At 54.8% G+C, this 26,734-nt stretch overlaps 1 protein-coding gene across 2 annotated transcripts in view; it reads left to right on the top strand.

Moving 5' to 3' along the window:
- The window catches only part of LOC121281934 (AT-rich interactive domain-containing protein 2-like), a 298,430-nt gene that overhangs the window by 179,050 nt on the left and 92,646 nt on the right, over positions 1 to 26,734 (top strand). For both annotated transcript variants that reach the window (XM_041195162.1, XM_041195161.1), the window contains exon 6: positions 13,579 to 13,646. In XM_041195162.1, the coding sequence (XP_041051096.1) occupies positions 13,579 to 13,646 (68 nt within the window). The remainder of the gene's footprint in view (positions 1 to 13,578; positions 13,647 to 26,734) is intronic.

Below are 26,734 nucleotides of genomic sequence, written 5' to 3'. Positions count from 1 at the left end.
TCTCTCTCTCGCGTTCGCTCGCTCTCGCGCTCGCTCTCTCTCGCGCTCGCTCTCTCTCTCGCGCTCGCTCTCTCTCGCGCTCGCTCTCTTTCGCGTTCGCTCTCTTTCGCGCTCGCTCTCTTTCGCGCTCGTTCTCTTTCGCGCTCGCTCTCTCTCGCGCTCGCTCTCTCTCGCGCTCTCTCTCTCGCGCTCTCTCTGTCTCGCGCTCTCTCTCTGTCTCGCGCTCTCTCTCTGTCTCGCGCTCTCTCTCTGTCTCGCGCTCTCTCTCTGTCTCGCGCTCTCTCTCTGTCTCGCGCTCTCTCTCGCGCTCGCTCTCTGTCTCGCGCTCTCTCTCTGTCTCGCGCTCGCTCTCTGTCTCGCGCTCGCTCTCTGTCTCGCGCTCTCTCTTGCGTGCTCGCTCTCTCGCGTGCTTGCTCTCTCGCGCTCTCTCTCGCTTGCTCGCTCTCGTTTTCGCCCTTGTTCTCTCTCGTGCTCGCTGTCGCTCTTACTCTATCGCTTCTTTCGCTCTCTCTCGATATCTCATTCTCACTCTTGCTCTCGCTCGCTCTCGCTCGCTCTCGCTCTTGCTCTCTCTCTCGCTCTCTCTCAATCTCTCTTGCTCTCTCTCTCGCTCGCTCTCGCTCTCGCTCTCTCTCACGCGCTCGCTCTCACGCGTTCGCTCTCTCACGCGTTCGCGCTCTCACGCGTTCGCTCTCTCACGCATTCGCTCTCTCACGCGCTCGCTCTATCTCGCGCTCGCTCGCGCTCTCGCGCTCTCGCGCTCTCTCGCGCTCGCTCGCTCGTTCTCTCGCGCTCGCTCTCTATCGCGCTCGCTCTCTATCGCGCTCGCTCTCTCTCGCGCTCGCTCTCTCTCGCGTTCGCTCTCTCTCGCGCTCGCTCTCTCTCGCGCTCGCTCTCTCTCGCGCTCGCTCTCTTTCTCGCTCTCTCTCGCGCTCGCTCTCTCTCGCGCTCGCTCTCTTTCTCGCTCTCTCTCGCGCTCGCTCTCTTTCTCGCTCTCTCTCGCTCTCGCGCTCGCTCGCGCTCTCGCGCTCTGTCTCGCTCTCACGCTCTCTGTCTCTCGCGCTCGCTCTGTCTCTCGCGCTCGCTCTGTCTCTCGCGCTCGCTGTCTCTCGCGCTCGCTCTTTCTCGCGCTCGCTCTTTCTCGCGCTCGTTCTTTCTCGCGCTCGTTCTTTCTCGCGCTCGCTCTTTCTCGCGCTCGCTCTCTCTCGCGCTCGCTCTCTCTCGCGCTCGCTCTCTCTCGCGCTCGCTCTCTCTCGCGCTCGCTCTCTCTCGCGCTCGCTCTCTCTCGCGCTCGCTCTCTCTCGCGCTCGCTCTCTCTGTCGCTCGCTCTCTGTCGCTCGCTCTCTGTCTGTCGCTCGCTCTCTGTCTGTCGCTCGCTCTCTGTCTGTCGCTCGCTCTCTGTCTGTCGCTCGCTCTCTGTCTCGCGCTCGCTCTCTGTCTCGCGCTCGCTCTCTGTCTCGCGCTCGCTCTCTGTCTCGCGCTCGCTCTCTGTCTCGCGCTCGCTCTCTGTCTCGCGCTCGCTCTCTGTCTCGCGCTCGCTCTCTGTCTCGCGCTCGCTCTCTGTCTCGCGCTCGCTCTCTGTCTCGCGCTCGCTCTCTGTCTCGCGCTCGCTCTCTGTCTCGCGCTCGCTCTCTGTCTCGCGCTCGCTCTCTGTCTCGCGCTCGCTCTCTGTCTCGCGCTCGCTCTCTGTCTCGCGCTCGCTCTCTGTCTCGCGCTCGCTCTCTGTCTCGCGCTCGCTCTCTGTCTCGCGCTCGCTCTCTGTCTCGCGCTCGCTCTCTGTCTCGCGCTCTCGCTCTCTCGCGCGCTCTCGCTCTCTCGCGCGCTCTCGCTCTCTCGCGCGCTCTCGCTCTCTCGCGCGCTCTCGCTCTCTCGCGCGCTCTCTCGCTCGCGCGCTCTCTCTCGCTCGCGCTCGCTCTGTCTCTCGCGCTCGCTCTGTCTCTCGCGCTCGCTCTGTCTCTCGCGCTCGCTCTCTCTCTCGCGCTCGCTCTCTGTCTCGCGCTCGCTCTCTGTCTCGCGCTCGCTCTCTGTCTCGCGCTCGCTCTCTGTCTCGCGCTCGCTCTCTGTCTCGCGCTCGCTCTCTGTCTCGCGCTCTCGCTCTCTCGCGCGCTCTCGCTCTCTCGCGCGCTCTCGCTCTCTCGCGCGCTCTCGCTCTCTCGCGCGCTCTCTCGCTCGCGCGCTCTCTCTCGCTCGCGCTCGCTCTGTCTCTCGCGCTCGCTCTGTCTCTCGCGCTCGCTCTCTCGCGCTCGCTCTCTCGCGCTCGCTCTCTCGCGCTCGCTCTCGCGCTCGCTCTCTCGCGTTCGCTCTCTCGCGCTCGCTCTCTCGCGCTCGCTCTCTCGCGCTCGCTCTATCGCGCTCGCTCTCTCGCGCTCGCTCTCTCGCGCTCGCTCTGTCTCTCGCGCTCGCTCTGTCTCTCGCGCTCGCTCTGTCTCTCGCGCTCGCTCTGTCTCTCGCGCTCGCTCTGTCTCTCGCGCTCGCTCTGTCTCGCGCTCGCTCTGTCTCTCGCGCTCGCTCTGTCTCTCGCGCTCGCTCTGTCTCTCGCGCTCGCTCTGTCTCTCGCGCTCGCTCTGTCTCTCGCGCTCGCTCTGTCTCTCGCGCTCGCTCTGTCTCTCGCGCTCGCTCTGTCTCTCGCGCTCGCTCTGTCTCTCGCGCTCGCTCTGTCTCTCGCGCTCGCTCTGTCTCTCGCGCTCGCTCTGTCTCTCGCGCTCGCTCTCTCTCTCGCGCTCGCTCTCTCTCTCGCGCTCGCTCTCTCTCTCGCGCTCGCTCTCTCTCTCGCGCTCGCTCTCTCTCGCGCGCTCGCTCTCTCTCGCGCGCTCGCTCTCTCTCGCGCGCTCGCTCTCTCTCGCGCGCTCGCTCTCTCTCGCGCGCTCGCTCTCTCTCGCGCGCTCGCTCTCTCTCGCGCGCTCGCTCTCTCTCGCGCGCTCGCTCTCTCTCGCGCGCTCGCTCTCTCTCGCGCGCTCGCTCTCTCTCGCGCGCTCGCTCTCTCTCTCGCGCTCGCTCTCTCTCTCGCGCTCGCTCTCTCTCTCGCGCTCGCTCTCTCTCGCGCTCGCTCTCTCTCTCGCGCTCGCTCTCTCTCGCGCTCGCTCTCTCTCTCGCGCTCGCTCTCTCTCTCGCGCTCGCTCTCTCTCTCGCGCTCGCTCTCTCTCTCGCGCTCGCTCTCTCTCTCGCGCTCGCTCTCTCTCTCGCGCTCGCTCTCTCTCTCGCGCTCGCTCTCTCTCTCGCGCTCGCTCTCTCTCTCGCGCTCGCTCTCTCTCTCGCGCTCGCTCGCTCTCTCGCGCTCGCTCGCTCTCTCGCGCTCGCGCTCTCTCGCGCTCGCTCTCTCGCGCTCGCTCTCTCTCTCGCGCTCGCTCTCTCTCTCGCGCTCGCTCTCTCTCTCGCGCTCGCTCTCTCTCTCGCGCTCGCTCTCTCTCTCGCGCTCGCTCTCTCTCTCGCGCTCGCTCTCTCGCGCTCGCTCTCTCGCGCTCGCTTTCTCTCTCGCGCTCGCTTTCTCTCTCGCGCTCGCTTTCTCTCTCGCGCTCGCTGTCTCTCTCGCGCTCGCTGTCTCTCTCGCGCTCGCTGTCTCTCCCGCGCTCGCTGTCTCTCCCGCGCTCGCTGTCTCTCTCGCGCTCGCTGTCTCTCTCGCGCTCGCTGGCTCTCTCTCGCGCGCTCGCTCTCTCTCGCGCGCTCGCTCTCTCTCGCGCTCGCTGTCTCTCTCGCGCTCGCTGTCTCTCTCGCGCTCGCTGTCTCTCCCGCGCTCGCTGTCTCTCTCGCGCTCGCTGGCTCTCTCGCGCTCGCTCGCTCTCTCTCGCGCGCTCGCTCTCTCTCGCGCGCTCGCTCTCTCTCGCGCTCGCTCTCTCTCGCGCTCGCTCTCTCTCTCGCGCTCGCTCTCTCTCTCGCGCTCGCTCTCTCTCGCGCTCGCTCTCTCTCGCGCTCGCTCTCTCTCGCGCTCGCTCTCTCTCGCGCTCGCTCTCTCTCTCGCGCTCGCTCTCTCTCTCGCGCTCGCTCTCTCTCTCGCGCTCGCTCTCTCTCTCGCGCTCGCTCTCTCTCTCGCGCTCGCTCGCTCTCTCGCGCTCGCTCGCTCTCTCGCGCTCGCTCGCTCTCTCGCGCTCGCTCGCTCTCTCGCGCTCGCTCTCTCTCGCGCTCGCTCTCTCGCGCTCGCTCTCTCGCGCTCGCTCTCTCTCTCGCGCTCGCTCTCTCTCGCGCTCGCTCTCTCTCTCGCGCTCGCTCTCTCTCTCGCGCTCGCTCTCTCTCTCGCGCTCGCTCTCTCTCTCGCGCTCGCTCTCTCGCGCTCGCTCTCTCGCGCTCGCTCTCTCGCGCTCGCTCTCTCGCGCTCGCTCTCTCGCGCTCGCTTTCTCTCTCGCGCTCGCTTTCTCTCTCGCGCTCGCTGTCTCTCTCGCGCTCGCTGTCTCTCTCGCGCTCGCTGTCTCTCTCGCGCTCGCTCGCTCTCTCGCGCTCGCTCGCTCTCTCGCGCTCGCTCGCTCTCTCGCGCTCGCTCGCTCTCTCGCGCTCGCTCGCTCTCTCGCGCTCGCTCTGTCTCTCGCGCTCGCTCTGTCTCTCGCGCTCGCTCTGTCTCTCGCGCTCGCTCTGTCTCTCGCGCTCGCTCTCTCGCTCTGGCGCTCGCTCTCTCGCTCTGGCGCTCGCTCTCTCTCGCGCTCGCTCTCTCTCGCGCTCGCTCTCTCTCGCGCTCGCTCTCTCTCGCGCTCGCTCTCTCTCGCGCTCGCTCTCTCTCGCGCTCTCTCTCGCGCTCTCTCTCGCGCTCTCTCTCGCGCTCTCTCTCGCGCTCTCTCTCGCGCTCTCTCTCGCGCTCGCTCTCGCGCTCGCTCTCTTTCTCGCTCTCTTTCTCGCTCTCTTTCTCGCTCTCTCTCGCGCTCGCTCTTTCTCGCTCGCTCTCGCGCTCGTTCGCGCTCTCTCGCGCTCGCTCTCTCTCTCGCGCTCGCTCTCTCTCGCGCTTGCTCTCTCTTTCGCGTTCGCTCTCTTTCGCGTTCGCTCTCTTTCGCGTTCGCTCTCTTTCGCGTTCGCTCTCTCTCTCGCGCTCGCTCTCTCGCGCTTGCTCTCTCTCGCGCTTGCTCTCTCTCGCGCTTGCTCTCTCTCGCGCTTGCTCTCTCTCTCGCGCTCGCTCTCTCTCTCGCGCTCGCTCTCTCTCTTGCGCTCGCTCTCTCTCTTGCGCTCGCTCTCTCTTGCGCTCGCTCTCTCTCTCGCGCTCGCTCTCTCTCTCGCGCTCGCTCTCTCTCTCGCGCTCGCTCTCTCGCGCTCGCTCTCTCTCTCGCGCTCGCTCTCTCTCTCGCGCTCGCTCTCTCTCGCGCTCGCTCTCTCTCGCGCTCGCTCTCTCTCGCGCTCGCTCTCTCTCGCGCTCGCTCTCTCTCTCGCGCTCGCTCTCTCTCTCGCGCTCGCTCTCTCTCGCGCTCGCTCTCTCTCTCGCGCTCGCTCTCTCTCTCGCGCTCGCTCTCTCGCGCTCGCTCTGTCTCGCGCTCGCTCTCTCTCGCGCTCGCTCTCTCTCGCGCTCGCTCTCTCTCGCGCTCGCTCTCTCGCGCTCGCTCTCTCGCGCTCGCTCTCTCGCGCTCACTCTCGCGCTCGCTCTCTCGCGCTCGCTCTCGCGCTCGCTCTCTCGCGCTCGCTCTCACGCGCGCTCGCTCTCACGCGCTCTCGCTCTCTCGGGCTCTCGCTCTCTCGCGCTCGCTCTCTCTCGCGCTCGCTCTCTCTCTCGCGCTCGCTCTCTCTCGCGCTCGCTCTCTCTCTCGCGCTCGCTCTCTCTCTCGCGCTCGCTCTCTCTCGCGCTCGCTCTCTCTCGCGCTCGCTCTCTCTCTCGCGCTCGCTCTCTCTCTCGCGCTCGCTCTCTCTCTCGCGCTCGCTCTCTCTCTCGCGCTCGCTCTCTCTCTCGCGCTCGCTCTCTCTCTCGCGCTCGCTCTCTCTCTCGCGCTCGCTCTCTCTCTCGCGCTCGCTCTCTCTCTCGCGCTCGCTCTCTCTCTCGCGCTCGCTCTCTCTCTCGCGCTCGCTCTCTCTCTCGCGCTCGCTCTCTCTCTCGCGCTCGCTCTCTCTCTCGCGCTCGCTCTCTCTCTCGCGCTCGCTCTCTCTCTCGCGCTCGCTCTCTCTCTCGCGCTCGCTCTCTCGCGCTCGCTCTCGGGCTCTCTCTCGTGTTCACGCTCGCGCTCTCGTTTTCACGCTCGCGCTCTCGTTTTCACGCTCGCGCTCTCGTTTTCACGCTCTCGCTCTCTCTCGCGCTCGCTCTCTCTCGCTCTCTCTCTCGTTCTCTCTCTCGCGCTCGCTCTCTCTCGCGCTCGCTCTCTCTCGCGCTCGCTCTCTCTCGCGCTCGCTCTCTCTCGCGCTCGCTCTCTCTCGCGCTCGCTCTCTCTCGCGCTCGCTCTCGCGCTCGCTCTCGCGCTCGCTCTCTCTCGCGCTCGCTCTCTCTCGCGCTCGCTCTCTCTCTCTCGCGCTCGCTCTCTCTCTCTCGCGCTCGCTCTCTCGCGCTCGCTCTCTCGCGCTCTCTCTCTCGCGCTCTCTCTCTCGCGCTCTCTCTCTCGCGCTCTCTCTCTCGCGCTCTCTCTCTCGCGCTCTCTCTCTCGCGCTCTCTCTCTCGCGCTCTCTCTCTCGCGCTCGCCCTCTCTCGCGCTCGCCCTCTCTCGCGCTCGCCGTCTCTCGCGCTCGCTCTCTGTCGCGCTCTCTCTCTCGCGCTCGCTCTCTCGCGCTCGCTCTCTCGCGCTCGCTCTCTCGCGCTCGCTCTCTCTCGCGCTCGCTCTCTCTCGCGCTCGCCCTCTCTCGCGCTCGCCCTCTCGCGCTCGCCCTCTCGCGCTCGCTCTCGCGCGCTCGCTCTCGCGCGCTCGCTCTCGCGCGCTCGCTCTCTCGCGCTCGCTCTCTCGCGCTCGCTCTCTCGCGCTCGCTCTCTCGCGCTCTCTCTCGCGCTCGCTCTCTCGCGCTCGCTCTCTCGCGCTCGCTCTCTCTCGCGCTCGCTCTCTCTCGCGCTCGCTCTCTCGCGCTCGCTCTCTCGCGCTCGCTCTCTCGCGCTCGCTCTCTCGCGCTCGCTCTCTCGCGCTCGCTCTCTCGCGCTCGCTCTCTCTCTCGCGCTCGCTCTCACGCGCTCTCGCTCTCTCGCGCTCGCTCTCTCTCTCGCGCTCGCTCTCTCTCTCGCGCTCGCTCTCTCTCTCGCGCTCGCTCTCTCTCTCGCGCTCGCTCTCTCTCTCGCGCTCGCTCTCTCTCGCGCTCGCTCTCTCTCTCGCGCTCGCTCTCTCTCTCGCGCTCGCTCTCTCTCTCGCGCTCGCTCTCTCTCTCGCGCTCGCTCTCTCTCTCGCGCTCGCTCTCTCTCTCGCGCTCGCTCTCTCTCTCGCGCTCGCTCTCTCTCTCGCGCTCGCTCTCTCTCTCGCGCTCGCTCTCTCGCGCTCGCTCTCGTGCTCGCTCTCTCGCGTTCGCTCACGCTCTCTCTCGCTCTCTCTCGCTCGCTCGCTCTCGTTTTCGCCCTTGTTCTCTCTCGCGCTCGCTGTCGCTCTTTCTCTATCGCTTCTTTCGCTCTCTCTCGATATTTCATTCGCTCGCTCGCTCGCTCTCGCTTTCGCTCTCGCTCTCTCGCGTTCGCTCTCGCTCTTGCTCTCTCTCTCGCTCTCTCTCAATCTCTCTTGCTCTCTCGCTCGCTCTCGCTCTCGCTCTCTCGCTCTCGCGCTCGCTGTCGCTCTTGCTCTCTCGCTCTCTCTCAATCTCTCTTGCTCTCTCTCGCGCTCGCTCTCGCTCTCGCTCACTCGCGCTCGCACTCTCGCGCTCGCACTCGCGCTCGCACTCTCTTGCGCTCGCACTCTCTTGCGCTCGCTCTCTCGCGCTCGCTCTCGCGCTCGCTCTCGCGCTCGCTCTCGCGCTCGCTCTCTCGCGCTCGCTCTCTCGCGCTCGCTCTCTCGCGCTCGCTCTCTCGCGCTCGCTCTCTCGCGCTCGCTCTCTCGCGCTCGCTCTCTCGCGCTCGCTCTCTCGCGCTCGCTCTCTGGCGCTCGCTCTCTCGCGCTCGCTCTCGCTTTCGCTCTCGTTCTCTCTCGCGCTCGCTGTCACTCTTGTTCTCTCTCTCGCTCTCTCGCGATATCTTGCTCACTCTCGCGCTCTCGCTCGCTCTCGCTCTCTCGCGCTCGCTCTCGCTCTCTCGCGCTCGCTCTCGCTCTCTCGCGCTCGCTCTCGCTCTCTCGCGCTCGCTCTCGCTCTCTCGCGCTCGCTCTCGCTCTCTCGCTCTCTCTCTCGCGCTCGCTCTCTCTCTCGCGCTCGCTCTCTCTCTCGCGCTCGCTCTCTCTCTCGCGCTCGCTCTCTCTCTCGCGCTCGCTCTCTCTCTCGCGCTCGCTCTCTGCTCGCGCTCGCTCTCTCGCTCGCGCTCGCTCACTCGCGCTCGCTCTCTCGCTCGCGCTCGCTCGCGCTCGCTCTCCCTCGCGCTCGCTCTCCCTCGCGCTCGCTCTCCCTCGCGCTCGCTCTCCCTCGCGCTCGCTCTCCCTCGCGCTCCCTCTCTCTCGCGCTCCCTCTCTCTCGCGCTCCCTCTCTCGCGCTCGCTCTCTCTCGCGCTCGCTCTCTCGCGCTCGCTCTCTCTCGCGCTCGCTCTCTCTCGCGCTCGCTCTCTCTCGCGCTCGCTCTCTCTCGCGCTCGCTCCCTCTCGCGCTCGCTCTCTCGCGCTCGCTCTCTCGCGCTCGCTCTCTCGCGCTCCCTCTCTCTCGCGCTCCCTCTCTCTCGCGCTCCCTCTCTCTCGCGCTCCCTCTCTCTCGCGCTCCCTCTCTCTCGCGCTCCCTCTCTCTCGCGCTCCCTCTCTCTCGCGCTCCCTCTCTCTCGCGCTCCCTCTCTCTCGCGCTCCCTCTCTCTCGCGCTCCCTCTCTCTCGCGCTCCCTCTCTCTCGCGCTCCCTCTCTCTCGCGCTCCCTCTCTCTCGCGCTCCCTCTCTCTCGCGCTCCCTCTCTCTCGCGCTCCCTCTCTCTCGCGCTCCCTCTCTCTCGCGCTCCCTCTCTCTCGCGCTCCCTCTCTCTCGCGCTCCCTCTCTCTCGCGCTCCCTCTCTCTCGCGCTCCCTCTCTCGCGCTCCCTCTCTCTCTCGCGCTCGCTCCCTCCCTCTCTCTCGCGCTCGCTTCCTCCCTCTCTCTCGCGCTCGCTCCCTCCCTCTCTCTCGCGCTCGCTCCCTCCCTCTCTCTCGCGCTCGCTCCCTCCCTCTCTCTCGCGCTCGCTCCCTCCCTCTCTCTCGCGCTCGCTCCCTCCCTCTCGCGCTCGCTCCCTCCCTCTCTCTCGCGCTCGCTCGCCCGCTCGCTCGCCCGCTCTCTCGCCCGCTCGCTCGCCCGCTCGCTCGCCCGCTCGCTCGCCCGCTCGCTCGCCCGCTCTCTCGCCCGCTCTCTCGCCCGCTCTCTCGCCCGCTCTCTCGCCCGCTCTCTCGCCCGCTCTCTCGCCCGCTCTCTCGCCCGCTCTCTCGCCCGCTCTCTGTCGCCCGCTCTCTCGCCCGCTCTCTGTCGCCCGCTCTCTGTCGCCCGCTCTCTCGCCCGCTCTCTGTCGCCCGCTCTGTCGCCCGCTCTCTGTCGCCCGCTCTCTGTCGCCCGCTCTCTGTCGCCCGCTCTCTGTCGCCCGCTCTCTGTCGCCCGCTCTCTGTCGCCCGCTCTCTGTCGCCCGCTCTCTGTCGCCCGCTCTCTGTCGCCCGCTCTCTGTCGCCCGCTCTCTGTCGCCCGCTCTCTGTCGCCCGCTCTCTGTCGCCCGCTCTCTGTCGCCCGCTCTCTGTCGCCCGCTCTCTGTCGCCCGCTCTCTGTCGCCCGCTCTCTGTCGCCCGCTCTCTGTCGCCCGCTCTCTGTCGCCCGCTCTCTGTCGCCCGCTCTCTGTCGCCCGCTCTCTGTCGCCCGCTCTCTGTCGCCCGCTCTCTGTCGCCCGCTCTCTGTCGCCCGCTCTCTGTCGCCCGCTCTCTGTCGCCCGCTCTCTGTCGCCCGCTCTCTGTCGCCCGCTCTCTGTCGCCCGCTCTCTGTCGCCCGCTCTCTGTCGCCCGCTCTCTGTCGCCCGCTCTCTGTCGCCCGCTCTCTGTCGCCCGCTCTCTGTCGCCCGCTCTCTGTCGCCCGCTCTCTGTCGCCCGCTCTCTGTCGCCCGCTCTCTGTCGCCCGCTCTCTGTCGCCCGCTCTCTGTCGCCCGCTCTCTGTCGCCCGCTCTCTGTCGCCCGCTCTCTGTCGCCCGCTCTCTGTCGCCCGCTCTCTGTCGCCCGCTCTCTGTCGCCCGCTCTCTGTCGCCCGCTCTCTGTCGCCCGCTCTCTGTCGCCCGCTCTCTGTCGCCCGCTCTCTGTCGCCCGCTCTCTGTCGCCCGCTCTCTGTCGCCCGCTCTCTGTCGCCCGCTCTCTGTCGCCCGCTCTCTGTCGCCCGCTCTCTGTCGCCCGCTCTCTGTCGCCCGCTCTCTGTCGCCCGCTCTCTGTCGCCCGCTCTCTGTCGCCCGCTCTCTGTCGCCCGCTCTCTGTCGCCCGCTCTCTGTCGCCCGCTCTCTGTCGCCCGCTCTCTGTCGCCCGCTCTCTGTCGCCCGCTCTCTGTCGCCCGCTCTCTGTCGCCCGCTCTCTGTCGCCCGCTCTCTGTCGCCCGCTCTCTGTCGCCCGCTCTCTGTCGCCCGCTCTCTGTCGCCCGCTCTCTGTCGCCCGCTCTCTGTCGCCCGCTCTCTGTCGCCCGCTCTCTGTCGCCCGCTCTCTGTCGCCCGCTCTCTGTCGCCCGCTCTCTGTCGCCCGCTCTCTGTCGCCCGCTCTCTGTCGCCCGCTCTCTGTCGCCCGCTCTCTTGTCGCCCGCTCTCTGTCGCCCGCTCTCTTGTCGCCCGCTCTCTGTCGCCCGCTCTCTTGTCGCCCGCTCTCTTGTCGCCCGCTCTCTTGTCGCCCGCTCTCTTGTCGCCCGCTCTCTTGTCGCCCGCTCTCTTGTCGCCCGCTCTCTTGTCGCCCGCTCTCTTGTCGCCCGCTCTCTTGTCGCCCGCTCTCTTGTCGCCCGCTCTCTTGTCGCCCGCTCTCTTGTCGCCCGCTCTCTTGTCGCCCGCTCTCTTGTCGCCCGCTCTCTTGTCGCCCGCTCTCTTGTCGCCCGCTCTCTTGTCGCCCGCTCTCTTGTCGCCCGCTCTCTTGTCGCCCGCTCTCTTGTCGCCCGCTCTCTTGTCGCCCGCTCTCTTGTCGCCCGCTCTCTTGTCGCCCGCTCTCTTGTCGCCCGCTCTCTTGTCGCCCGCTCTCTTGTCGCCCGCTCTCTTGTCGCCCGCTCTCTTGTCGCCCGCTCTCTTGTCGCCCGCTCTCTTGTCGCCCGCTCTCTTGTCGCCCGCTCTCTTGTCGCCCGCTCTCTTGTCGCCCGCTCTCTTGTCGCCCGCTCTCTTGTCGCCCGCTCTCTTGTCGCCCGCTCTCTTGTCGCCCGCTCTCTTGTCGCCCGCTCTCTTGTCGCCCGCTCTCTTGTCGCCCGCTCTCTTGTCGCCCGCTCTCTTGTCGCCCGCTCTCTTGTCGCCCGCTCTCTTGTCGCCCGCTCTCTTGTCGCCCGCTCTCTTGTCGCCCGCTCTCTTGTCGCCCGCTCTCTTGTCGCCCGCTCTCTTGTCGCCCGCTCTCTTGTCGCCCGCTCTCTGTCGCCCGCTCTCTGTCGCCCGCTCTCTGTCGCCCGCTCTCTGTCGCCCGCTCTCTGTCGCCCGCTCTCTGTCGCCCGCTCTCTGTCGCCCGCTCTCTGTCGCCCGCTCTCTGTCGCCCGCTCTCTCTCGCCCGCTCTCTCTCGCCCGCTCTCTCTCGCCCGCTCTCTGTCGCCCGCTCTCTCTCGCCCGCTCTCTGTCGCCCGCTCTCTCTCGCCCGCTCTCTCTCGCCCGCTCTCTCTCGCCCGCTCTCTCTCGCCCGCTCTCTCTCGCCCGCTCTCTCTCGCCCGCTCTCTCTCGCCCGCTCTCTCTCGCCCGCTCTCTCTCGCCCGCTCTCTCTCGCCCGCTCTCTCTCGCCCGCTCTCTCTCGCCCGCTCTCTCTCGCCCGCTCTCTCTCGCCCGCTCTCTCTCGCCCGCTCTCTCTCGCCCGCTCTCTCTCGCCCGCTCTCTCTCGCCCGCTCTCTCTCGCCCGCTCTCTCTCGCCCGCTCTCTCTCGCCCGCTCTCTCTCGCCCGCTCTCTCTCGCCCGCTCTCTCTCGCCCGCTCTCTCTCGCCCGCTCTCTCTCGCCCGCTCTCTCTCGCCCGCTCTCTCTCGCCCGCTCTCTCTCGCCCGCTCTCTCTCGCCCGCTCTCTCTCGCCCGCTCTCTCTCGCCCGCTCTCTCTCGCCCGCTCTCTCTCGCCCGCTCTCTCTCGCCCGCTCTCTCTCGCCCGCGCCCGCTCTCTCGCCCGCTCTCTCTCGCCCGCTCTCTCTCGCCCGCTCTCTCTCGCCCGCTCTCTCTCGCCCGCTCTCTCTCGCCCGCTCTCTCTCGCCCGCTCTCGCCCGCTCTCTCTCGCCCGCTCTCTCGCCCGCTCTCTCTCGCCCGCTCTCTCTCGCCCGCTCTCGCCCGCTCTCGCCCGCTCTCGCCCGCCCGCTCTCTCGCCCGCTCTCTCGCCCGCTCTCTCTCGCGCTCTCTCGCCCGCTCTCTCGCCCGCTCTCTCGCCCGCTCTCTCTCGCGCTCTCTCGCCCGCTCTCTCTCGCGCTCTCTCGCCCGCTCTCTCTCGCGCTCTCTCGCCCGCTCTCTCGCCGCTCTCTCGCCCGCTCTCTCTCGCGCTCTCTCGCCCGCTCTCTCTCGCGCTCTCTCGCCCGCTCTCTCTCGCGCTCTCTCGCCCGCTCTCTCTCGCGCTCTCTCGCCCGCTCTCTCTCGCGCTCTCTCGCCCGCTCTCTCTCGCGCTCTCTCGCCCGCTCTCTCTCGCGCTCTCTCGCCCGCTCTCTCTCGCGCTCTCTCGCCCGCTCCGTGCGCTCTTCCTCCCCACCCGCTCAGCTCCGCCCTGCGCGCTCTTCCTCCCCACCCGCTCAGCTGCGCCCTGCGCGCTCTTCCTCCCCACCCGCTCAGCTGCGCCCTGCGCGTTCTTCCTCCCCACCCGCTCAGCTCCGCCCTGCGCGTTCTTCCTCCCCACCCGCTCAGCTCCGCCCTGCGCGCTCGCTCTCTCTCCTCCATGTTCCCCAGGTCCCTCCTGCTGCGTGCCCTGTCTCGCCGTCATCCCTCTCACTGCATGCCTTCTCTCCTCCTCCCCAACATGCCCCCTCTGTTTCCCCCCTTCCTCCTGTGCACCTCTCTTCCCCTCCTACCTTTGCATGCCCTCTTCCATTCTCTCTTCTTCCTCCCTTATGCTGTGTCTCACACTCCTCCCCCTCACCCTGCACACCCACCCGCCCTTCCTTCATGGCCTCTCTCTCTCCCCTTCGTCCTCCCTCCAACTCTCTTTGCTCTCTCCCTCTCGCTCTCTCTCTCCACCACCACCGTGCACCCTCGCCCTATCCTCCTCACTTTTTTCATATGTGATCCTTTGTCCATGCTTGTTTTCATTGTGTAGCACTCGGGAACTTTGTGCTTTCTAGAACAATAAGCTGTTTTTATAGTGAAAACAACGATGCTTAAGAAGGATTATAGGGTCACAATATATATAGGTGATATATACCAAATGAGCAAGATGCAATAGCGTGTTGGATTTTTTGCAGTGGTGAATATGCAGACTGTGAAATTTGTTTCATTTCTGTGCTCTTCAGTTTGAGTAATGTGTATGTTCTTTGTTTTAGGTCCAGGGACTTACTTGAATGTATATGAATCAGAATGGAAAGTTAAATCTGGAAGGGACTTCATAAAGGTGACTATGCAACCCAGCAGATGACAGCACACCTATGTTTTAGCTACTTGAAGTTCAGTCATCCAGAACATGCATTTGGCTATATGTAAATTATACGTAGTACAAAAATAGATTTATTTAAAAAATGGTTTTTATACTATGAATGCATGGTTTAAAAAATTAAGAATATAATTTATACTGGGTATAATCTAGGTTGTGAATGAGTGGTTAAACTGACCTGTTTAGTTGGCCAATTATTAATTGTTAAAGGGGTCTTTGGAGCAGTAAATCTTAGAAACTCTGCATTGTGTGCAAAGACTATATATGCAAATAAACCTACCCTTTAAATGACGTGATAGTAAAGACTTTATATTTTGACTTTAAACTTAAAAACATTGGGGAAAAAATCCCTCTTTGTCCTGTAGATGCTGACTCATGTTGGAGAATGATTCCATAAATACTGTATCCGTATCATCATTCTTAATGTATGGGCCATGACAAGTGAGTGTTGTCAGGTTATTAAACCATAAGAGAAATCATAACCAAACCTGATATATTTGCCAAGTTGATGCATGCATTTCTTAAAATAGGTAGTTGGACATTGGCAGAGTGGGAGTTCGATTAAATTTTTTTTCTTTCTCCCTCTCTTCTGAACTGCTAGTCCAAAGGCACTGAGGCCAATTGTAGCACTTGTACTTTTGACCTGGTGAGATTCCCAGGCCAGGAATTGCATTTGGGACATGGAAACAGGATGCAATAGACAGAGCTGAGCAATCCCACAACCAGATCAAAGCTCTGCAGTCCTGCCACATCCAGTCATGCATGATGATGGACAATTAAACAACTAACCAATGAAGGATGCTCCAAAAATATCCACATCCTTAATGATGGGAACATTCAAGGCTGCTGCATCATTCAATAAGATCATGGTTGATTTGGTTGTGGTCTCAGCTCCACTTTCCTGTCTGCCCCCTAATTCTTGACTCCCTTGCCTAACAAAATCTGTCTAATTCTGCCTTGAATAAACTCAAAGACCTAGCCTCCCCTACTTTCTGGGGAAGAGAATTCCATACACCAATGACTCTTCGGGAGAAAATATTTTTTCTCATCTGTCTTAAAAGGGAGACCTCTTATTTTAAAACTCTGCCCCCTAGTTTTAGCCTCCCCCACAAGAGGAAACATGCTTTGGGTATCCACCCTATCAAGTACCCTCAGGATCTTTTATGCTTTAATAAGATCATCTCTCATTCTTTTAAACTCTAATGTGTGTAGGCCTAACCTGTTCAACCTTTCCTCCCAAGATAAGCCCTTCATCCCAGGAATGAGCCCAGCGAACCTTCTCGGAACTGCTTCTAAAGGAATTATATATATTTTTCAATAAGACTGCCAAAACTGCACACAGTACTCCAGATGTGGTCTCACCAAGGCCCTGTACAGCTGTAGTAAAACCTCACTACTTTTGTATTCCATTCCTCTTGCAATAGACGCCAACATTCCATTTCCTAATCACTTGCTGAACCTGCATACTAACTATGTGATTCGTGTACCAGGACACCTAGACCCATCTGTACTACCGGGTTCTACAATCTTTCATCATTTAAATAGTATACTGCTTTTCTACTCTTTCTGCCAGAGTGAACAAGTTCACATTTACCCACGTTATACGACATCTCCAAATTTTTGCCCACTCACTTAGCCTGTCTATATCCCTTTGCAGATTCTTTACCTCCTCCTGACAACTTACTTTCCTGCCTATCTTGGTGTCATCGGCAAATTTAGCTACCATACATTCAATCCCTTCATCCAAGTCATTGATATAGATTGTAAATAGTTGAGGTCCCCCCATTGAGCCCTGTGGCATCCACTAGTTACCTCTTGCCAATCCAAGAAAGACCCATTTATCAATACTCTCTGCTTCCCTTTCGCCAACCTATCCTTCTTCCATGCTAATTTGTTAACCTCGACACCATGTGCTTTATCTTGTGTTATCTTGCATCTTTGATGTGGTACTTTATCAAATGCCTTCTGGAAATCCAAGTGTACCCCATCCACTGGTTCCCCTTTATCCACCTTGAATGTTACTTTGTCAAAAACTCAAACTGATCAGTTAAATCAGATAGCCTTGTAAGCTGTGCCTGATCAAATTGTGATTATGTAAGTATCCTGCTATAACCTCCTTAATAATGAGCTCTAGCACTTTCCCTGTGACAGATGTTAGGCTAATTGGCCTATAGTTTCCTGCTTTCTACCTCCCTCTCTTGAATAAAAGGTGTTACATTAGCTATTTTCCAATCTGCTGGAACCTTTTCCGAATGTAAGGAATTTTGGAAGGTTGTAACCAATACATCTGCTATCTTTGCTGCCACTTCTTTTGAGACTCTAGAATGCAGGCCGTTTGGTCCTGGGAACTTGTCAGCCTTTAGGTCTAATAGTTTTATAACACCCTTCCTTGTTGATAGTGATTGCATTAATCTCTCTCTATCACATCTTGATTTTCAAGAATCATTGGGGTGTTTTCTAAGTCCTCTACTGTGAAGACAGAGACAAAATACCTGTTCAACACCTCTGCCATTTCTTTGTTTTCCATTATCAATTTCTCAGACTTATTCCCTGGCGGGGAAACACTAGCTTTAGTTACCATTTTCCTATTCAAATGTTTGTAGAAACTTTTACTATCTGTTTTTATATTCCTAGCTAGCCTTCTCTCGTGCTCTGCTTTCTGCCTTTTTATTATCTTTTTAGTCACTGCTGGTTCTTAAAATGTGCCCGATCCTTTGACCTACTGCTAATCTTTGTAGATTCCTACAGTGTTTTTATTAAATTTAATACTATCGTTGAGTTACTTAGTGAGCCACAGATGATGCATCCTTCTCAAAGAGCCATTCTTTCTCACTCTGAGCATTATTAAGTACCTCCTTAAAAGTTTGTCATTGCAACTCTACTGTGCTACCTTTTAACCTAGTTTCCCAGTTCACCTTAGCGAACTCTGCCGTCATACTCTCATAGTTATCTTTATTTAGGTTTAAAGCACTAGTCATAGACCCACAGTTCTCCATTTCAAACTGAACGTGAAATTCTATAATGTTGTGATCACTGTCCGTAGAGGCTCCTTTACTATGAGATTATTGATTAATCCTGTCTCATTGCATATTACCAGGTCTAGGATAGTCTGCTCCCTGGTTGGCTCTAGAACATACTGCTCTAAGAAATTGCCCCAAAATTACTCTATGAACTAATTTTCCAGGCCACCCTTGTCAATCTGATTTTCTCAATCTACATTTAGATTCAAGTCACCCATGATTATCATGGTAAACTTTCTTACACACCCCATTTATTTCTTCCTGTATGCTCTGTCATGCAGTGTAATTACTGTTAGGGGACCTATAAGCTACTCCCACAAGTGAACTCGTACCTTTACTATTTCTCATCTCAACCCAAACTGATATTACATTTTTTAAGCTAATGTCCTCTCTCAGTACTGAACTAATGCCATCCTTAATTAACAGAGATACCCTGCCACCTTTTCTTAGATTCCTATTGCTCCAATATGTCAAATATCCATCAACATTCAGGTCGCAGCCCTGGTCACCTTGTGTCTCTGTAATGCCCATCAGGTCATACATATTTATCTCTATCTGTGCTAACAATTCCTCCCTTTTGTAATAAATGCTGCATGCATTTAGATACAGGGCCTTAAACTTTTTTTTACCATTTTCAGCTTCACCTGCTGATGAACTCTTACAATTGTTCTGTTGTATGTTCTGTTCTTTCCTGTCACACTCTGGCACTCTGTCCTGTTTCATTGCTTTATTGTTTCCCTTTACTATTTCTCCTCTCACATGATCCCTCCTCCCCATATTTAGTTTAAAGTTCTCTCTACCGCCCTAGTTATGAAATTTGCCAGAACACTGGTCCCAGCACAGTTCAGGTGCACACCATGCCAACAATACAGCTCCCGTTTTCCCCAGTACTGATGCTAGTGCCCCGTGAATTGAAACCCATTTCTTCCACACCAATCTTTGAGCCACACATTCATCTTTCTATTCACCCCATACCAAGTTGCTCGTGGCCTTGAGGCTTTGCTTTTTAATTTAGCCCCTAGTTACTCATACTCCCTATGCAGAACCTCTTTCATAGTCCTATCTATGTTGTTGGTACCTACATGGACATGATCACTGGATCCTCCCCCTCCCACTGCAAGCTCCTTTCCCACCCAGAGGAGATGTTTTTAACCCTGGCACCGGGCACGCAATGCAGGTCTGGACTCACGCTCTCGACTGCAGAGAACAGTACCTATCCCCCTGTTTAGACTGTCTCCCATCGCTACCACATTCCTCTTTGCTCACCGCACTTGAATAGTATCCTTCACCGTGGTGCGATGGCCAGTCCACTCATCCACCTTGCAGTCCTTCTCCTTATCCACATGGTAGCAAGCACCTTGTACCTGTTGGACAATGTCAGGGGCTGATGCTCCTCCATCACTAGTTCCCCTTACCTGCCTGACTGCAGTCACACCCTCCTGTCCCTGGCCACTGACAAACTCTAAGGTTCTGCCTACCCTAAGGGGAGTGGCTGCCTCCTGGAACAAAGTGTCCAGGTAACACTCCCCTCTCTGATGCCGCACATTGTCCGCAACTCAGATTCCAGCTCAGCGACTCAGAGCCGAGTTGCCTAAGCTGCAGACACTTTCTGCAGATGCAGCTGTCTGGCATTACAGTGCATTCCACAAATTCCCACATACTGCAGTCACAGCACACCACCGGCCCTGCCATTTCTGTCCAAACTTATTTAACTAGTCAATTAGTTAATAGTTTACACAGATAAAGTAGTATAAGGTTGCACTCACCTAGTTTGGAGACAAGAAAGGAAACTCACCAAGGCTAAAAAAAAAGTAGAAGAAGGAGCACTTCTTTATCCCTCTGCCCCAAATTCCCACCTGAACCAAATTCCCAACTCCTCACTCAGTCTACGTCCCAGTGTAGTCTTGTGTCTGCATGCCCGTTTCTCAGCCCAGTACATACTGCAAAAGCCCAGATAAAGCATTTACAACCATTTTCAGCCAAAGGTGATAAGTGGATGATCCATCTTGGCCTCCTCCTAAGGCTGCCATCATTGTAGGCACCAGTCATCAGCCAATTTGATTCACTGAACATGATATCGAGAAACGGCTGAAGGCACTGGATACAGCAAAGGTCATGAGCCCTGACACTCTTTCAGCTGTAGTACTGAAAACTTCCAGAGCTTAATCAAGCTGTTCCAGTACAGCCATAACACTGTCATCTACCTGACAATGCAGAAAGTTGCCAAGGTACATCCTTTCCATAAAAAGGACAAATACAATCTGGCCAATTAGTGCCCCATCAGCCTATTGTTACAGACAAGGGAGAGAGGCAAACTGAACTCCTTTATTTTTCTCGCCATCTGTCCATAAGCAGAGGTGTTTTAATTTTTGAAATGAGCTGTGGCGTGTTTCCCCAAACCCTCTGTTCTGTGAAGTCAATTTAATGTGACTCGCAGAAAACTCCCTTTAGGGTTAAATCAGAAGTATTTTTTACTTATACATTCAAACCCAAGAATGGTCATCACAGCTACATACATACACAAGCAGGAGATAGGAAAGAAAAGAGTTTTACAACTAGGAATAACTTTACAAAATAAAGAAAACCAAAGATATGGATATTAATTCACGTGAATGTCAGAGCCCAGTGAGGGTTCCATCACGTAGGAGTTAAAGTTCAGATGGGTTCAGCTAGCTGAAGAAAGCAGGAATTGTCGAATTCTTTCAAAGTTGGTGATGGTGCAGCAAGATGAGGGTTGTATCTTGGTACTTGGTCCACTTTACAGAGATCCAAGCTTCAAGGTGGTTTAGATTTGAGGCAGGCTATGTTGTCAGCCTGGAGTCCGGCTTTCTTGTTGACAAGCTGGATGTTTTAACAGCAGACTGACTTGGTAGTTCAGGAATGTAATATTAAAACTTTCCAAAAACCAAAGGAGTCATATGGGGTTGCCCATTGAGGTTTCAGGGTAGCAGTGAGTTTCTATCCTCTGGTCCATTATTCATTTTAAGAGATAGATGGTGGTTATTAGCACCTCTGCAGGGATAATGAGTTTCAAAGGCTCTCTCTTTATAATACGTCCAGCCTGGGGATACTGACCATCTGCTGCTCCCTTGTTTTGTTGATGGTAACTGGTCCACACAATGATAGGTGAGAGATTCCACAAAGATGAGAGTTGAGCTTTGTCTTGTAATTACTGTTGGAATTTTCCACAACTGTAGCCAACTTGCAAGTTGTGTGACCTGTAGCAACCATGATCCTTGACCAGCAAAGTCCAATTTTAAATAAGCAGAAAGTAAGGTTTGATTTACACAGTATATGATCTCTTTCATGTCTTATGGACATGACATTACTCTCAATTGTCAGCAAAGTGATGGAAGTTGTTGTCAACAGCGCTATCGAATAGTACTTATTCGGCAATAACCCGCTCACCAGTACTCAGTTTGGGCTCTGTCACGGCCACTCGGCTCCAAACCTCATTACAGCCTTGGTCCAAACATGGACAAAAAAGCTGAATTCAAGATGAAGTGAGAATGACTGTCCTTAACATCAAGGCAGCATTTGACTGAGTATGGCATCAAAGAACCTGAGCAAAATTGGGGAAAACTGCACTGGCTGGGGTCATACCTAGTACAAAGGAAGATGGTTAAGGCAGTGAGAAGCCAATCATTTTAATCCCAAGAATTCCTCAGGGTAGTGTCCTAGGCCCAACCATCTTCAGCTGCTTCATCAATGACCTTCCCTTCAACAGAAGATGAGAAGTGGGCATGTTCTCTAATGACTATGCAGTACCATTCACAATTTCATAGATACTGAAGCAGCCCATAACCACATGCATCAAGATTTGTACAGCATTCAGACTTGGGCTGATAAGTGGCAAGTGGTGTTTGGACCACACAACTGCCAGGCAATGATGATCGCCAGCAAGCGAGAATCTAACCATCTCCCCTTGATGTTCATCCAGGCATTATTATTGCTGAATCCCCCACTATCAACATTTTGAGGGTTACCATTGACCAGAAACTGAATTGGACCAGCTATATAAATACTGTGGCTTCATGAACAGGTCAGAGATTAGGGATTCTGCAGAGAGCAACTCACCACTTGATTCCCCAAAGCTTGTCCACCATCTACAAGGCACAAGTCAGGAGTGTGATGGAATACACTCTACTTGCCTGGACGAGTGCAGCTCCAACAACACTCTTAGCTGGACACCATTCAGGACAAAGCAGCCACTTGATTGGCACCCCGTTCACCATCTTAAACATTCATTCCCCATCACCACTGATACAAAACCTTTAATGCCAGGTTTGGAAAAAATTTGGTACAGGGGGTTAGTCACTTACCTTTCACCTCTGAGACTTAATCCATCCCAGAGCGAAAAGGTGCAAGACTCCTCTATTAGCCTTATGGATTCTGTATGAAATGTGTTGAACAATCTCTGAGCAGTCACTAGTACACAGAACAAAACTGTCCCATATTTGGTCCTAGTTGGCAGTCTCATTTAGAAGGCCACAGGATGACTGATATGGAAAATGTTGGAATGTAAGGAGAAATTCCACACTGATGGGCTCATTTTTAGAGCTGGAAATTTTGTTAAGCATTTTGCTATGCTGCACCCAGTGGTGACACAAGATGCCTGAAATGGGAAGTGCACAATCCATTCTTACCCAACTGTCCTTATAAAAGAAATTCAGCTTTTAGCCAATGAGCATGCAGTTTGTGAAAACTTGCTGCAACCTCTAGAATGAATATTGGGAACCATGAGAAGGGAAAAATCAGATGAAGAAAATGTAGTTATTAAATTTACCTGATGGCACTTAGATTCACCTTAAAATAGCTTTCTGCCATGTCTCATCTGAAGCTAAAAATGGATAGAAAATGGAGTTGATGGGATGATCAGGCTTGCCTTCGCATTTGAAAGAATATTAATCATGTTTAATCAGTTTTTTTAACTGTAATAATGTTTCTGCACTTCAGTGTGTAGACTGATAAATTAAAGCTGTTGGCTCAGTGATTGTCATTTCCTCGAACTTGTTGGCATTCTGAGAGTTAATAATTAATAACAATTATTAATGAAAGTGGTCATCACAAATGTATCACCCACTTTTTGCCTATTGTGACTTTGAAACAGAAATATAGAAGTGAGAAGCTGTCTTCATCGCAGTCATCAAATCGAATGTCATAACACAGGCAGTATTTTTGATAGAAAAGAAAATAGTTGTATTTGAATGCAGCTGCTGAATGGTGCCAAAGTAAACATACCAGATGTTAGAGTAAATATTTAATATATTTTCTGGTAAAGGAAATAGAAGTATAAGTATGTTTGGCATACCAAGGGTTAAAGTGGGACTGGAGAGCAGCACTGTCCAGAGCATGAAGAAGAGAGAACGAGGCATGACAGGAGACAATTGTTTGGAGAGACTAGAGTAGGAGTCAACATGGAGTTCGCTCCTAATTTGGGCTATACTTAAGTACATTTATGTATGGTTACGTGTTACCAATACACACTTCTGTTCCACCTTACAAGCCTCTGAACCTCTTTGTGAGACCCACTGAACAAACCTTATCATAGAAAGCAACTATTTTCCTGATGCTATTATAGGCCAGCAGGAGCAAAATCACTTACACAGCTCAGTTATCATCATTTCTGTCACTCCAGCCAGTGGCCAGGTATTTGGTTGGCTTTATCACTAGCAGCATCATTTAGATTAGTATTTGAGTTGTTTTACCAGAAACATAACTGGTCATATAAATACTGTGGCTACAAGAGCAGGTCAGAGACTGGGAATTCTGCAGTAACTCACCACCTGACTCCCAGATCCTATCCATCATCTACAAGGCACAAGTCAGGAGTGTGGTGAAATACCCTCCACTTGCCTAGATAAGTGCGGCTCCAGCAGCTCAACACCATCCAGGACAAAGCAACCTAGTTGATCAGCACCCCATCCACCACCTTAAACATTCACTCCCTCCGATGCAGAGTGGCAACAGTGTGTGCCACTTAGAAGATGCACTGCAGCAACTCATCAAGACTCCATCTACAACACCTTCCAAATCTACAACCTCTACCGCCTAGAAGGACAAGGGCAGCAGATACATGGGAACACCACTAAGATCACCCATCCAAGTCACACTCCATCCTGACTTGGAACTATATTGTCGTTCCTTCACTGTCACTGGGTCAAAATCCTGGACACCTCTTCCTAACAGCACTGTAGGTGTACCAAAACCACATGGACCTCAACAGTTTGAGAAGGCAGCTCACCACTACCTTCTCGAGGACAATTAGGGATGAGCAACAAATGTTGCCCTTACCAGTGATGCACTCACCCCATGAAAGAATTTTAAAAATTGAGGTGCTCTCATCAGAATCATGATTGAAAACAACCTAATTTGTGTGTTGGCTTCAGTAGCAGGAATGCAGCTTTGTTTATTTTAGGAATATTCCATTGATCTGGGAAGGGGCTACTGATGGCAAACCATTGATACTAGTATGATATAAAATTGTGGCAATTGGTTTGAATCTAGTAATAATACCAGTACTAGCATTTTGGGTAGTAAAACCTATAAATGACGAAAGAACTCTATTGCAGAGAAAGAAAGAGCCTTAATGAAACTGCCAATCCTGGCAGAGAAACTGTCAATTCATTGTTGAATTTGGATTTCTAAAATAAGTAAATCATTGGTAGTAATTACAGACCACCAGGACAAAATGAGAAAAAGCACTTGGTTATTATGTGTAGAGCAGATGAAATGCTTACAGGGAAGATATTCATTTTTAGAGGTAGCCTTAGCTTCTGTTAAATAATATAAAATAGTGCATTCGACTGAGTTGCAATGTCAGTAGGGGATATAGGTATTATCAGTTGGGACAGCTGTTTCCAGAAGAGTACAACACAGTCTTCTAAATTGAGAAACTGGATTTAAAGGAAACACTGCAGATTAAGGTCTGAGGGAAAAGTTATAGTTGAATGGATGATTAGAATCAAAGCAAGATAGAATCTGGCTTAAAGCATAGACCATTTTAATGAAGTGTTGGTAAATGAAAAAGAAGACAATGAACATGAATTTAAAAAGCAAATGAAGATTAAATGAAGGAGTAAGTAGAAAAACATTTAAGGGAGCATTTAAAAGTATTTCTTGTCTTGTCGTCTAGGTGTTGTTTGAGGTTTTAATGCACCTGCATTAGGTGTTGCTGTAAATCTTTAGTGCGATGGAACCTTGATTCATGAGAGTGAAGTGCTAAATCTCAGCAGACATAATGTGAACGTATGAAATAGGAGCAGAGTTGGGCCATTCGGCCTCTTGAGCCTGCTCTGCCATTCAATATGATCATGGCTAATCTGTTTGCATTTGGAGTTTCACATTCCCATCCACCCTGATAACCTTAGATTCTTGTTAGGCAAGGGAATCAATCTACCTCTGCCTTAAAAATATTCAGTGACCCCGCTTCTACTGCCTTCTGAGGCAAAGAATTCCAAAGCTGCACAACCCTGAGAGAAAACATTTCTCCTCATCTTTGTCCAAACAGGGTGACCCCTAATTTTAAAACAGTGCCCCCTAGTTCTGGACTCACCCACAAGAGGAAACATCCTTTCCACATCCACCTTGTCAAGACCATTCAGGATCTCATATACTTCAATCAAGTAACCCGTTGCTCTTCTAAACTCTAGTGGAAACAATCCCAGCCTGTCCAACTTATCCTCATAAGACAACCTGCTCATTCGAGGTATTATCCTAGTAAACCTCCTCTGAACCACCTCCAATGCATTTACATCCTTCCTAAATAGGTAAACCAAAACTGCACACGGTATTCAAGATGTGGCCTCACCAATGCCATGTATAATTCAAGCATAACATCCTTTTATGTTCAATTCCTCTCGTAGTAAAGGATAGCATTCCATTAGCTGCCTTGAATACATGCTGTACCTGCATACTAACTTTTTGTGATCTAGGCAGAACTAAGAAAGAGGTTCTGTATAGAGAGCATGAGGAGCTGGCACTAAATTGAAAAATTGAGAACCTCAAAGGTTATAATCTCTGGCTTATTACCTGAGCTGCATGCAAATTGGGATAGGTGCATAAAATTAGTGAGATGAACACATGACTCAAAGATTGGTGTGGGAGAAGTGGGTTCTGGTTTGTGGGGCACTGGCACCAGTACTGGGGAAAGTGGGGGCTGTACCGTTGGGACAGTCTACACCCGAACCGCGCTGGGACCAGTGTTCTTGCGAACCGCATAACTAGGGAAATAGAGAGGGTTTTAAACTAAATAGCGGGGCAAGGGATCAAATGTCCTCTTATGACAGTGATATATCAGAGTAGAGACAAGGTAAGGGAAGAAATAGTATTATGAGAAATGAGGGTCAGAGAATGGTTAAAGGGACAGAGAAAAAACCTAAGAATGCAAAAAGAATCAAGACTAGATGTTACAAAGATAAATGATTAGGATGAAGGGACCGATGGTATGGTTGCTAAATTTGCTGATGACTCAAAAATAGAAAGCAAAGTAAATTGTGAAGTGGACATAAGGAGGCTACAAAAGGATGTAGGTTAAGTGAGTGGGCAAAGACCTGACAAATGGAGTAAAATGTGGGAAGATGTGAGGTTGCCCATTTTGGCAGGGCGAATAAAAAAGAAGCATATTATCTGAATGGTGAGAGATTGCAGAGCTGAGATGCAGAGGGATCTGGGTGTCCTAGTGCAGGAATCGCAAAAAGTTAGTATGCGGATGCAACAAGTAGTTAGCAAAGCTAATATAATGTTATCGTTTATTGCTCTAGTTATACAGGGCATTTGGAGAGACCACATCTGGAGTTCTCTGTACGGTATTGGTTTCCTTAGTTAAAGAAAGATGTAAATGTATTGGAAGCAGTTCAGAGAAGGTTCACTAGATTAATATCTGGAATGAGCTGGTTATTTTATGAGGAAAGGCTGGACAGGCTAGGCTTGTATCCGCTGGAGTTTAGAAGAGTAAGCGGTAACTTGATTGAAATATAGAAGATCCTGGGGGGTGCTTGACAGAGTGGATGTGAAGATGTTTCCTCTTGTGGGAGAACCTAGAACTAGGGGCCACTGTCTGAGGTCATTAATTAATCCTGTACATTACACAATACCAATCTTTGAAAAGAAAGGGGGAGGTTGTAATATGCCTTTAAGGGATATCAGCACGACATCACTAGAAGGAAAATGTGTCATGTGATTGTGTTAGTTTTACTTTTGCTTTGAGCAAAGCCCACACACACAGCTTTGATGTCTTCAAACTTTATACCTATATATAACTGTTCTCACGTGACAACTAGATCCACCCCTTCCCACTGCAAGTTCCTTTCCAGCCCTGAGCAGATGTTCCGAACCCTGGCACTGGGTAAGCAACACAGCCATCTGGATTCTCACTCTTTGATGCAGAGAACAGTGTCAACCCCCCTCACTGTACTGTTCAATTACCATTTTGCTCCCTCCACTTGAATGGCTTCCTGTACCACTGTTCCTTGGTCAGTTTGCTCATCCTCCCTGCAGCCCCCATTCTCATCCAAACAAGCTGAGAGAACCTCAAACCTATTTGACAACTGCAGAGACTCTCACTCCTGCTCTCCGGGTCCCCTTGCCTGCCTCACTCGCAGTCACACCCTCCTGTTCCTGACATTGACCAGATCAGAAGACCCTATCCTAAGTGTTGTGACTGCCTCCTGGTACAAAGCGTCCAGGTATGTATAGTTTATAGGGAGTCAATAAGCAGTTATTAGATTTAAATTCATTTATTAAATAGTTCTAGAAATGGCAGTTGCTGGGGTGAAGTGCTTCACCTGTGGGCTGTGGGAAATCTGTGACGCTTCAAGTGTCCCGGACAACTACACCTGCAGGAAGTGTACCCAATTGCAGCTCCTCACAGACTGCATGGATCGGTTGGAGCAGCAGTTGGATGCACTTAGGAGAAAAGCGTCATATACAGGAATTTTGCAGATGTGGTCACACCCAAGGTACAGACAGATAGATGGGTGACCACTAGAAGGGGCAGGCAGTCAGTGCAGAAATCCCTCTGGCTGTCCC

The sequence above is a fragment of the Carcharodon carcharias genome, chromosome 9 (assembly GCF_017639515.1).
Source record: "Carcharodon carcharias isolate sCarCar2 chromosome 9, sCarCar2.pri, whole genome shotgun sequence".
Lineage (NCBI taxonomy): Eukaryota > Metazoa > Chordata > Chondrichthyes > Lamniformes > Lamnidae > Carcharodon > Carcharodon carcharias.
Note: the sequence above shows the minus strand (reverse complement) of the source record. Positions and strands in the feature narration are given on the sequence as shown.